The following is a 13,851-nucleotide window of genomic DNA, read 5'->3' on the forward strand; positions in this document are numbered from 1 at the left end:
ACTTTTATAGCCTTTTTTTTAAATCCTATTGTTCAGCTTTAAAATTTCTTCCTTTTTTTTTTTTTTTAAGATTTGTTTATTTTGTTATTGGAAAGGCAGTTACAGAGAGAAGGAGAGGTTCACTCCTCAAACGGCCACAATGGGCAGCTGAGTCAGACCAAAGCCAGGAGCCAGGACCTTCATCCAGGTCTCCCATGTGGGTGGCAGGGTCCCAAACACTTGGCCATCTTCTGTTGCTTTCCCAAGCACACCAGTAGGGAGCTGGATTGGAAATAGAGCAGCTAGGAATCAAACTGGAGCCCATATGGGATGCAGGTGCCACATTCGGTGGCTTAACCCGTTGTGCCGCAGCACCAGCCCTAACTGTGAAATTTCTTTGCATCTGTCTTCAGATTCATTGATGCTTTCCTCTTTTGCTTCCATTCTGTTGTTAAGTCTTTGCAGTGAATTTTAAATTTTGATTTTTTTTTTAGTTCTAAAATTTCCTTTTTTGCTATCTTCTATTTTTCTGCTAAGAGTGTCTTTCCGTTTGTTTCAAGAGTGTTTGACCTTAGTTCTCAGAACATTATATCAATAGCTTTTTTTTTTTTTTTTTTGACAGGCAGAGTGGACAGAGAGAGAGATAGAGAAAGGTCTTCCTTTTGCCATTGGTTCACCCTCCAATGGCCACCGCGGCCGGCGATCGCGCTGATCCGAAGCCAGGAGCCAGGTGCTTCTCCTGGTCTCCCATGGGTGCAGGGCCCAAGGACTTGGGCCATCCTCCACTGCACTCCCAGGCCATAGCAGAGAGCTGGCCTGGAAGAGGGGCAACCGGGACAGAATCCCGCACCCCGACCAGGACTAGAACCCGGTGTGCCGGCGCTGCAAGGCAGGGATTAGCCTATTGAGCCACGGCGCCTGCCCAATAGCTTCTTTAAAACAAAACAAAAAGATCATTGTTATAACTCTAAAGTTTTGTCTTCTTGATTATCTTTTCTCTTGTGAAATAGTGGAATTTTCTGGTTTGTTTTTTAACAGTTAATTTTAGGATTATATCCTGGAATGTTAATGTTATTCTGGTGAAGTTGCATGATGCTGGGTCTTGTTTAAATCCTATAGAAAATGTTTACGTAAAAGCTATAGCAATGATCGACCTAGTTAGGGGCTGGGTTCAGGCCACAAGTGTCCACTCAGCATTCTGTCAGCTGTGGTTCCATCATCAGTTCAGTTTTGGATAATACCTGTGGATCTGCCTCCCAGGGTCCAGTCTGGGAGCTGGTCAGTGGTCAGATCTTAGTTCTCATTGCCTTTTATTAAATCTTAAAGTCAGATTCTTGGCATATCTCACTCAGGGATCACTCCAGGAATACATATACAACTTTCTTTTTTTATTTTATTTTTTTTTGCGAGGAAGAGTTAGACAGTGAGAGAGAGTTATAGACAGTGAGAGAGACAGAGAGAAAGGTCTTCCTTCTGTTGGTTCACTCCCCAAATGGCTGCTATGGCCAGTGTGCTGCAGGGATCCAAAGCCAGGAGCCAGTTGCTTCCTCCTGGTCTCCCATGTGGGTGCAGGGCCCAAGCACTTGGGCCATCCTCCACTGCCTTCCTGGACCACAGCAGAGAGCTGGACTGGAAGAGGAGCAACCGGGACAGAATCCGGTGCCCCAGATTTTAAAAATTGGAGCAAACTATCTTACTCTAGTAGTATTTGTTGAGTTAAAATTTTTAACTTATTTATATTATTTATTAAAATGTTTAAAAGTCTGTTAGCACACTTCTTAAGAGGCTGCTTGGGATCCCATATCAGAGTGCACAGTTCAAGTTCTAGCTGTTCTTTCTGTTCCCACTTCCTGCTAATGTGCACCCTGGAGACAGCAGGTAAAGGATTAATTAGTTGGGTCCTGTCATCCCATGTGAGAGACCTAGATGGAGTTCCAGGCTTTTTGTGCTATCCTGGCCCAGCCCTGGCTATTAAGGGCATTTGGGGTGTGAATCAGCAGTTGGAAGAAGATAGCTTTGGCTCTTGATCTTTGGCTCTCTTTCCCTTTCTTTCTCTATTTTCTGTCCCTCCCTTGTATCTCTGTATCTTTTAAATAAACAAGGAAAAAAAGTGTTAATGTCCTTGTGAAATATGTGAAAATTGAGATTTCCAGTTACAAAAGAAGTTCTGTTTCTGAAATGAAATGTAAAGGTGTCAAAACTTCATTCAGTAAGTTTAATCCCCTAGGAAATAAATACACATTAATATCTACACAATTGATTATTTCAGTTTTGTCTGGGATTGGCAGCTGTTTTTGGTTAATTGGGGGAACAAATATTTAGAAACAGCCCAAAGCTTTTGACAAATGTTTTCTATGTAACAAATGTCTTTGCTGTACTTAGTACTTTGTTTCTAGTAGCTATACCATAACTGTGTTCTAAAATAATGGAATTAATTTGGGTTATTTTAGACCTGCTAAAAGGGAGAAACAGTCCCTGAAAATCTCAACAAATTTTATTTTTCATGAAGGCCCTGTTATAGAAAGGTGTAATTTATAAATATGGATAATTCCCCTTCCAAAAACATTTCTTTAAACAACTTTTTATCTTAGAGACAACATTGTTTGTAAATTCAGACCTTAGTTTTAGTCCTGACATTATTGGTACTTTTTTCTTTTTCCCTATGAATTTTTGAAAATACTAATTTTTCAAAATGGCAATAAAAGTTATAAATATTTATGATGTACAACATGATGTGTTGACATATGTGCACATTATAGAATGCTTATCGATTCCTCACAGACTTAACTTTTCTTTATGGGAGAACTTTTGTTTTTTAAAGATTTATTTATTTGAAAGGCAGAATTGACCAAGAGAGATCTTCCATCTGCTGGTTCACTCCCCAAGTGGCCAGGAGCCAGGAGCTTCCTCTGGATTTCCATGTGGACGTGGGCCATCTTAAACTGCTTTCCCAGGCACATTAGCAGGGGGCTGGATTAGAAATGGATTCACACTGGTGCCTATATGGGATGCCCACACTGCAGGTGCAGCTTTACCCTCTACACCACAATACTGACCCCTCTGGGAGAACATTTAAAATCTATTAGCAATTCCCAAATATACAATACATTGTTTTGTTTTGTTTTTTTTGACAGGCAGAACTAGACAGTGAGAGAGAGACAGAGAGAAAGGTCTTCCTTCCATTGATTCACCCCCCAAATGGCCGCTATGGCCAGCACGCCGGCACGCTGCGCCGATCCGAAGCCAGGAGCCAGGTGCTTCCTCCTGGTCTCCCATGCAGGTGCAGGGGCCCAAGCACTTGGGCCATCCTCCACTGCCTTCCTGGGCCACAGCAGAGAGCTGGACTGGAAGAAGAGCAACTGGGACAGAATCTGGTGCCCCAACCGGGACTAGAACCTGGGGTGCCAGTGCTGCAAGCGAAGGGTTAGCCAAGTGAGCCGTGGCACCAGCCACAATACATTGTTATTAACTACAGTCACAAGTTGTACAGGTCTCTAAAATTGATTGTTTGGTCTAGTCAAAATTTTTTATCCTTTGACCAATGTTTTCCCTCTCCCCTTCTTGAATTCTTACCAACTAATAAATTAATCACTTGTGGGGCTGTGGGGCTGGTGTAAGGACACAGTGGCCTTTGATGCCACTTTGATTTAGCCTTTGATGCCAGTGTCCCATGTGAGCACTGGTTCTAATCCTAGCCACTCCAGTTCTGATCTGGCTCCCTGCTGTGCATCTGGGAAAACAGCAGAAAATGACCCAAGTTCTTGGGCCCCTACCACTCACATGGGAAACCTGGATGGAGTTCCAGGCTCTTGGCTTTGGGTTCTCCCAAGCCTAACCGTTGCAACCATTTGGGGAGTGAACCAAGGACAGAAGATCTCTGCTTCACTCGCCTTCGCCCTCTCTGTCTCCTTCTCTCGCCCCTTCTTCCTCTCAGTAATTTTGCCTTTCAAATAAATAAGTAGATCTTTTAAAAAATTATTATGGTAAGAACAGATGCATGAAATCTACAGTCTTAACAAATTTTTAAGTGTGTACTACAGTATTGTTAACTACAAGCACAGTATTGTAGATCGCTAGAACTTACATTACATCACTTAAATTTTATACTTCTTAATAATACTTCCCCATTTTCTTTTCCCCATCTCCTGACAACCACCATTGTGTTTTCTGCTTATGAGTTTGGCTGTTTTAATTTTTAATTCATTTATTCATTTTATCTGAAAGGCAAACAGGGAGACAAAGTTCATTCCCCAAATGCCTGCAACTGCTGGGGCTGGGCTAAGCCAGAGCCAGGAGCCAGAAACTCAGTCTGGGTCTGCCATGTATGTAGCAGGAACTCAACTACTTGAGCCATCACCTGCTGCCTCCCTAGGTGCACAACAGCAGGAAGCCAGAATTGTGAGTGGAGCTGGGAGTCAAACTCAAATACTCCATATGGTGTGCAGGCATCCCGAGCAGCATTTCTAGCTGCTGCACCAGTCAGTCAGTATTGGCTATTTTAGATACTTCATATCACTATATTTGTCCAGTGACTGGCTTGTTTAATTCAGAGTAATATTCTCAAGATTCAGCCATGTCATTGCATATAACAGGATATCCTTTCTTTATGGCAGGATAGTATGCCATTGTAGGCATATACCACATCTTATTTATCCATTCATCCATCAGTCAGTTTTTAAGTTGTGTCTTAGCTATTGTGAGTAATGCAGCAGTGAATGTGGGACTCCAACTGTCTCTTGAGATCCATGTTTCAATTCTTCTGGATAAATACCTTATATGTAAGATTCCTGGGTCATACGTTAGTTCTATTGTTAATTTTTTAAATTTTATTTGTTTTGAAGGACAGAGAGATAGGCAGAAAGAGAGTGCTTATCTACTGGTTCACTCCCCAGATGCCTGCCAAGGACAGGGCTTGGAGCAGGTAACTCACATCCAAGTCCATTAGCCATCAGCAGTGCCTGCCAGGATCTCCACTACAACAAACTGAAATCAGGAGCCAGAGGCAATTACTGAAATCAGGCAGAGTGGTATGACACAAGTGCCTTAACTGCTAGGTTAAATGCATCCCCCTATTTTTAATTTTTTGAGAAATTACTGTATTGTTTTGCATACCAGCTACACCATTTATATTCTTAACAACTGTGTGAAAGTGTTCCAGCTTTCCAGTGTCCTTACTAACACTTGTTTTGCTGATAAGGATCATCATAAAAGGTGTGAAATGTTATCTCATTGTGGTTTAGATGTACATTTCTCTTATATTACTGATTTTGAGCATCTTTTCATATATTTCTTCTCATATGAAATGTCTCTTTCAGTCATCTTTCAAGTCATTTGCTGGATAACTTGTTCTTATTGCTGAGTTGTAGAATTTTCAGTGAGGTACAGGATCGGCAAGTGTTTTCTCCTGTCTGTAGGTTGCCTTTTCATTCTGTTGATTGTTTCCTTTGCTGAGCAGAAACTTTTTAGTTTGGTGTAGTCCCCTGCTTATCCGTTTTTGCTTTTTTTGATGTCATATTCAGGAAATTACTACCTAGACCAGTGCCGTGAATGTTTTCTTCTAGAAGTTTTAGAGTTTCAAGTTTTTATTTTAAGTCTTTATTCCATTAGGAGTTGATTTTTGTGTCTGGAATAAGGTAAAGGTACAGTTTCATTCTTTAGCATGCGGATTTCCTGGTTTCCCAGCGCCATTTGTTGAAGACAGTATCTTTTCTCCATTATGTATTCTTAGTGCTCTTATCAAAGATTAGTGAACTGTATATGCATGGGTTTATTCTGGGCTCTCTGTTTCAGTCCATTGGTTTATTTATCTTTATGTCAGTGCCATACTTTTTTTTTTTTTTTTTAAGATTTTTTTTTTATTTGAAAGAGTTACACAGAGAGACAGTGAGAGACAGACCTTCCATCCACTGGTTCACTCCCCAGAGGGCTGCAGTGGGCCAGAGCTAAGTCAGGCTGAAGCCAAGAGCAAGGAGCTTCATCCACGTCTCCCACATGGGCAGCAGGGGCCCAAGCCACTTGGGCCACCTTCCATTGCTTTTCCTAGGCCATTAGCAGGGAGCTGGGTAAGAAGTAGAGCAGTTGGTATATGAATTGGCACCCAAATGGGTTGTCACAGGTGGAAGCTTTACCTGCTACACAACACTTGCCCCTATACTTTTTAAATTACTATAGATTTGTGACATATTTTGAAATCGAAGTGTGGTGCTTTCATATTTTTTTAAGATGTATTTATTTATTTGAAAGGCAAAGACAGAGAAAGAGAAAAAACAGAAAAGGATCATGTATCTCCATGGTTCACTCCCCAATTGCCACACCGGCCAGGTCTAAACCAGGCTGAAGCCAGGATTCAGGAACTCGCACTGGCACCATCTTCCGCTGCCTTCCCAGGCTCATCAACAGGAAGCTGTACCAAAAACAGAACAGCTGGGATGTTGGTGTTTAAAGTGGCAGCTTAAACCACTGGCCATAATGCCAGCCCCAGCTTTCTTCTTTCTCAAGATTGCTTTGGTTGTTTGTGGTCCTTTGTGGTTTCTTATGAATTTTAGGGTTATTTTTTATGTTTGTGTAAAAAATGCCATTGGAATTGGACAGGGATTGTATCGAATGTGTCTTTGCATATTAGGGACATTAAAAATATTGACTTCTAATCCATGAACACAGATGTCTTTCTATTTATTGCTGTCTTAATTTCTTTTCATTTGTGTTTTATAGTTTTGAGTGTGTAAGTCTTTTACCTCCTTAAGTTTATTCCTAAATATTTTATTCTTTTTTTTTTTTTTTTCTGACAGGCAGAGTGGATAGTGAGAGAGAGAGACAGAGAGGAATAAATATTTTATTCTTTTGGTGCTGTTATAAATGTGATTGTTTTCATAATTTCCTTTATATGGTTCATTTTTTAGGATATAGAAATGTAGTTGATTTTTCTGTGTTGGTTTTGTATCATGCAAGCCTATTGAACTTATTAATTTTAACAGTGTTTTGATAACATCTTTAGGGTTTTCTGCATGTGACATCTCTGCAAATAGATAATTTTACTTTTTCCTTTCCAAGTTGATGCCCCCTCCCTGGCTCCCCTTCTTGTACTGTACTGAATAGAAGTGAGAAAGAGCATCCTTCCCTTGTTCCTGATCTTAGAAGAAAAGCTTTCAGTTTTCACCATCGAGTATGATGTTTGCTATGGGCTTTTTATTTATGGCCTTTGCTACATCGAATAATTTCTTCCTATTCCTAATTTGTCAAGAATTTTTATTATAAAAGAGTGTTGGATTTTGTCTCATGTTTTTTTTCTGAATCCACTGAGATAATTGTGTGATTTTTATCCTTTTGTATTAATGAAATGTGTCACATTGATCAGTTTTGGTATGTTAAACCATTTTGTATCCCAGGGATAAATTCCACTGGATCATGATGTGTCATCCTTTTAATATGCTGCTGAAATTGATTTGCTGGGATTCTGTTGAGTAGTTTTTGCATCTTTGTTTATCAGGGATATTGTCCTGTAGTTTTCTTTTCTTGTATGTCCTTCTCTGGCTTTGGTACAAAGTAGTCCTGTCCTCATAAGTTTGGAAGTGTTTCCTTCTCTACAGTTTTTTGGGAATTTGAGAAAGATTGGCATTAATTCTTTTAATGCTTGATAGAATTCTCCATTTAAGCTATGGGGTCCTGGGTTTTGTTCAGAGGTTTTGATGTATTAGTCAATCTCTTGGTTATTGTTCCAATTTTCGCCTTCTTTATAACTCAATCTTGATAAGTTTTCTAAGAATTTATCCATTTCTCTAGGTTATCCAATTTGTTGAATTACAACTATAATTGTTGATAGTAGTCTCCTATGACCCCTTTTTAGTTCTGTGGCAATAGTTACAGTGTCTTCTTTTTCATTTTGATTTTACTTGAGTCTCCTTTTTTCTATGTCTAGTTAATGGTTTGTCAGTATCATTAATCTTAAAGACCTTTTGTTTTGTAGATTTTTCCATTTTCCCAATTTTTTATTTCTACTTTAAACTTTATTATTTTCCTCATTTTACTAACCATAAACATAGTTTGTTCTTGCTTTTCTAGTTTCCTGTGGTATAAAGTTAAGTTGTTTATTTGTGATCTTTTTTTTAACATAGGCATTTATCACTACAAACTTCCCATTTAACACTGCTTTTCTTGCCTCTCCCAAGTTTTGGTATGTTGTATTTTTATTTATCTAAAAATATTTTCTTATTTCTCTTCTGATTTATTCTTTAACCCTTTGATTGTTGAAGACTATATTGCTTAATCTCCACATATTTTTAAATTTTCTAGTTTTCCTTCTGCTGTTGTTTCATTGCATTGTAGTTGGAAGAGATATTTGATGTAATTTCAGTCTCCTTAAGTGTGTTAAGTCATGTTTTGTGATCTAATGTGATCTGTCCTAGACAATGTTCTGTGGGTGCCTCTGTGCTGCTGTTGGATGAACTGTTTTGTATGAGTCTGTTAGGTCTATAATTTTTAAACTCTGTTTCCTTACTTATTTTCTGCCCGGTTGTTTTACCCATTATTCAAAGTGGTGTATTGACGTTTTCAACTGTTATTATATTGCCATCTATTTCTCTCCTCAGCTTTGTCAGTATTGCTTTATATATTTGGTTCTCTGGCATTGAGTTCATGTATATCTACCATTGTTATATCTTCCTGGTGGATAGACCCTTTCATCATTTTTTTTTTTTTTTTGACAGGCAGAGTGGACAGTGAGAGAGAGAGACAGAGAGAAAGGTCTTCCTTTGCCGTTGGTTCACCCTCCAATGGCCGCCGCGGCCGGCACGCTGCGGCCGGCGCACCGCGCTGATCCGATGGCAGGAGCCAAGTACTTTTCCTGGTCTCCCATGGGGTGCAGGGCCCAAGCACCTGGGCCATCCTCCACTGCACTCCCTGGCCACAGCAGAGAGCTGGCCTGGAAGAGGGGCAACCGGGACTAGAACCCGGTGTGCCGGCGCCGCCAGGCGGAGGATTAGCCTAGTGAGCCGCGGCGCCGGCCCGACCCTTTTATCATTATATAAAATCCTTTTTTGTTTCTTGTGACAGTTTTTGAGTGAAAATCTCTGTACTCTGAATCCTGTATGGCTTTATTTTGGTTACCATTTGTGTGGTTTGCCTTTTTCCATCCCTTCACTTTCAGTCCATGTATGTCCTTTTTTTTTTTTTTTTTTTAAAGATTTATTTATTTTACTTGAAAGTCAGAGTTGCACAGAGAGAGGAGAGACAGAGAGAGAGAGAGAGAGAGAGGTCTTCCATCCACTTGTTTACTCCCTAATTGCCTGCAATGGCCAGAGCTGTGCTGATCTGAAGCCGGGAGCCTCCTCTGGGTCTTCCATGCAGGTGCAGGGGCCCAAGGACTTGGGCCATCTTCTACTGCTTTCCCAGGCCATAGCAGAGAGCTGGATTGAAGTGGAGCAGCCGGGTCTCAAACTGGCACCCATGTGGGATGCCGGCACTGCAGGTGGCGGCTTTACCCACTATGCCACAGCGCCGGCCCCCAATATATGTTCTTAAATCTAAAGAATTTAGGTCTCTTGTATACATCATATAGTTGGTTCTTTTTTATTATTATTATTCATGCTTCTATTCTGTGGCTTTTGATCAATAGTTTAGTCTGTTTACTTTTAAATTAATCATTGATAGGATTTATTATTGCCATTTGCTAATTGCTTTCTGTCTTACAGATCTTTTGTCCTTTTCCTCTCTTGCTGTCTTCCTTTGTATTTGTTTTTTTTGTAGTGTAATGCTTTGAAGTCTTTCTCATTTTCTTTTGTGTATCTTCTATAGATTTTTTTTCTTTGTGATTGCCATTGGAATTACATAAAATATCTTTTAACAATCTCCCTTTTTAAAATTTTTTTAAAAAATTTATTTGAAAGGCAGAGATAGAGAAGGGAGAGAGAACCTCCATATGCTGGTTTACTTCCCAAATGGTTACAAGGACTGTGGCTGGGCCAGGCTGAAGCCGGGAGCCAGGAGCTTCTTCTGTGTCTCTCACATGGGTGCAGGGGCCCCAAGGACTTGGGCTATCTTCCACTGCTTTTCCAGGCACATAGGCAGAGAGCTGATCTGCAGTGGAGCAGCCAGTACTTGAACTGGCAACCATATGGGATGCCAGCATTGCAGGCGGCAGCAAGGTTGATTGGATGGTTGATTGATTTGAAAGGCAGAGGCAGAGAGAGAGAGAGAGGTCTTCCATCCACTGGTTCACTCCCCAGATGGCCACAACAGCTGGAGCTGAGCTGATATGAAGCCAGGAGCCAGGAGCTTCTTCTGGGTCTCCCAAGCAGGTGCAGGGGCCCAAGGACTTGGGCCATCTTCCACTGCTTTCCCAAGCCATAGCAGAGAGCTAGATCGGAAATGGAGCAGCTGGGACTTGAACCAGCGCCCATATGGGGTGCTAGCACTGCAGTCGGCAGCTTTACCCACTACGCCACAGTGCTGGCCCTGACACATCTTTTTTTTTTTTTTTTTTTTTTTTTTAAGATTTACTTTATTTGTGGGGCCGGCACTATGATGCAGCAGGTTAATGCCCTGGTCTGAAGCGTCAGTATCCCATATGGGTGCTGCTTCGAGACCCACTTCCAATCCAGCTCTCTGCTATGGCCTGGGAAAGCAATAGAAGATGGCCCAAGTCCTTGGGCCCCTGCACCCGCGTGGGAAACCCAGAAGAAGCTCCTGACTCCTGGCTTTGGATCAGCCCAGCTCTGGCTATTGCGACCAATTGGGGAGTGAACCATTGGATGGAAGACTCTGCCTTGCTTCTCTCTCTGTAACTCTGACTTTCAAGTAAAATAAATAAATCTTTAAAAAAAAAAAAAAAGATTTACTTTATTTGAATGACAGAGTGACAGAAAAAGAGAGATCCTCTGTCTACTGGTTCACTCCTCAAATGGTCTCAACAGCTGGGGCTGGGCTAGGCTGAAACCAGGAGCCTGAAACTCCATTATGGTTGGTCTCCCATGTGGATGGCAGGGACCCAAGTAGTTGGGCCATCCTTTACTGATTTCCTAGACACATTAGCGGAGAGCTGGATTAGAAGCAGAGCAGGTAGAACTCAGACCAGTGCCTCAGCTGTGGCCCTAACATGTATCTTTTTATTGTAGAGCATGATTTTTGTTCAAAAGAATGACTACTAACTGTTATCATTTGTACTTGATTATTTGTCAGAAATTTATTTGGAAATGAATGAAGTGAGCCTGTCACCTCAAGGAAAATAGCTTATAGTATTTGATGTCAGTGATAAAAATTCAAGTTTTTCAAATGAAAATTAGAATTTTGGAAAATTGTTATCTACCACCATGTGCTTTAGCTTTAAAGAATGCTCTAATAAGGTTGTTGGTGGTATTAATGATGGGGTTATTTTTGTTTTTTTATAATTTCTGATGTAGTGGGTCAACATGTGGAAGATCAGTATGAATCAGGGTACCAATATTGTCTAAAATAGTGGAAATATATAAGGTTATAAAATCATTCTGTAATGTAAAAGTCCCATCAAATAGGGAGATAGACAGTGGATTTTAATGTAACAGAATATGAAAAGTTCATTGATACGGTTTTAGAGTCTATGTTCTAATTAACCTTTAAGAAATTGCTGCTTGTCGGGGCTGACATTGTGGTGTAGCAGGTAAAGCTGCTGCCCGTGATGCTGGCATCCCTTATGGGTACCAGTTCGGGTCCTGGTTGCAGTCACTTCTGATTCAGCTCCTTGCTGATGTTCTAGGAAAGCAGCAGAAGATGATGGCCCAAGTGTTTGGGCCCCTACCACCATGTGGGAGATGCAGATAAAGCTTCTGGCTCTTGACTTGGGCCTGTCCCAGTCCTGGCTATTGCAGCCATCTAGGGAGTTAACCAGCAGGTGGAAGGTGTTTCTCTCTCACTATAACTCTGATAAGTATTTTAAAAAAAAGAAAAAAAAAAAAGAAATTGCTACTTGTTGAGTTTTAGTGAAGTATCAAAGAAGCTTATTTGCACAGTTATCTGAAAAAGATATTCAGATTCTGTTCCCAACTCTATGTCTGTAAGGCCAGATTTTCTTAATACAGACTTCAGCCAAAACAGCATAGCACAAGATTGGATGGCAAAGCAGGTATAGAATCTAACTGTTTGCTATCAAGACAAATGTGTGATTTGCTTTTTGATTTTTGAAGTTGTTGTCCCCTTCCCTTGCAGGTATAGAGCAAGATGCCGTGAATACTTTTACCAAATATATATCTCCAGATGCTGCTAAACCAATACCAATTACAGAAGCAATGAGAAATGACATCATAGGTAAGCAGCACTTGAAGCTATGGGAAAAACAAAACAAAACCTGACTGTACTTGGTAATTGGCTAAGAAATTGTTTATGAATATAGAATATAAGTTCCTTTCCTAGTATGTTTTCAGAGTGCTTTCTTATATCTGACTGTTTCTCTTAAGTATTGGACTCACTCTCTTATATTTGAGCAAGAGTAACAATAGCACACATTTATTGAACACTTGGTATGTCTCTCACAATATTCTGAGCATTTTCCGTGGCTGACTGGTTTAATCTTCTAAAGAACCTTGTGTGATAAATACAGTTGTTGTTTACAAATGAGGAAACTGAAGCACAGAGGAGTCAAGTCCTTTGTCACACAGGTCAGACTGGCACTCAAGATTTGAAATCAGATTTCCACACCTTAACCACTGTGCTGTATCAGCAGTTTTTAATGCTGTATATTAGGACCAACCTTCTCATACATTCTTACTCCTCTGCCCAAAAAAAAAAGACTAGCTTAGAAACATTAAAGTGTTTCAGAGTAATAAGAGCAAAAATAATTTCAGGAAATTGTTCTGATCACATATACATATCTGTATATGATACTTAATCAGTAAATACACTTCTCTATAGGTCATAGAAAATAGAAAGTTTGAAAGCTTTTTCTATTTTGTCTGGATGGCTTTAGGTAGTTCTGTATTCACAGATGAAACTGGTTCATTTTTTTACATTTAAGAAGTATTCATTATAGTTCCACAAAGCCTAGTAGTACATTTTCTATTTTTATTCATCAAAAATTATTATTGGGGCAGACATTGTAGTGCAGCAGTTTAACCTGCTGCTTGCAATGCTCGTATCTCATATTGGAACACTAGTTAGAGTTCTGGCTATTCCACTTTCAGTCCAGCTTCCTGCTAATGTGCCTAGGAAGACAGTGGATGATGGCCAAAGTACTTGGGTCCCTGCCAACCATGGGAGACCCAGTGGACTCCCAGGCTCCTGGCTTCAGACTGGCCCTGCCTTGACTGTTGCAGCCATTTAGGGGGTGAACCAGCAGATCAAAGATAGCTCTCTGTGTCACTGCTCCTCTCTGTGTCATTCTGCCTTTCAAATAAATAAATAAGCATTTTTTTTTTCAAATAGTATCATTTTTGGCCTAGTGTTTACAATGCTGGTTAGGATGCCCACATCCCATATCAGAGTGCCTGGGTTCAATACCTGTCTCCAGCTCCTTGCTCCAGCCTTCTACTAATGTAAGCCTTGTGAGGCAGTGGTGATGGCTAAAGTAAAGTTCCTCCCACCCACATGGAAGATCTGGGTTGGATTCCCAGCTTCCAGTTTTGGCCTGGCCCAGTTCTGGCTGTTGTAGGCATTTAAGGAGTGAACCAGTAGATGGGGAGCTCACTTTCTCTGCCTCTCAGACTTAAAAAAAAACAAAGTATTTGGGATTACTGAAATAAAGCATGTAATTCCACCCCTAGCAAATTTTTCCCAGTATGAGACTTCTGCAGTCTTCACTGTATGTACTTTGCCCCTTTCTAGTCTCATCTGTGCGCTGTGGTTCTTAAAAATTGACAGTACTTTCCAGTGAACACCTATTGACTGCTTTGGGGTTCACCAGACGCTGTC

The 13,851-nt window shown here is 40.6% G+C and overlaps 1 protein-coding gene across 2 annotated transcripts in view; it reads left to right on the forward strand.

The window, feature by feature from the left end:
* The window catches only part of AKAP10 (A-kinase anchoring protein 10), a 91,324-nt gene that overhangs the window by 33,525 nt on the left and 43,948 nt on the right, over window positions 1-13,851 (forward strand). For both annotated transcript variants that reach the window (XM_008270672.4, XM_008270671.4), the window contains exon 5: window positions 12,154-12,252. In XM_008270672.4, the coding sequence (XP_008268894.2) occupies window positions 12,154-12,252 (99 nt within the window). The remainder of the gene's footprint in view (window positions 1-12,153; window positions 12,253-13,851) is intronic.

The sequence above is a fragment of the Oryctolagus cuniculus genome, chromosome 17 (assembly GCF_964237555.1).
Source record: "Oryctolagus cuniculus chromosome 17, mOryCun1.1, whole genome shotgun sequence".
Classification (NCBI taxonomy): Eukaryota; Metazoa; Chordata; class Mammalia; order Lagomorpha; family Leporidae; genus Oryctolagus; species Oryctolagus cuniculus.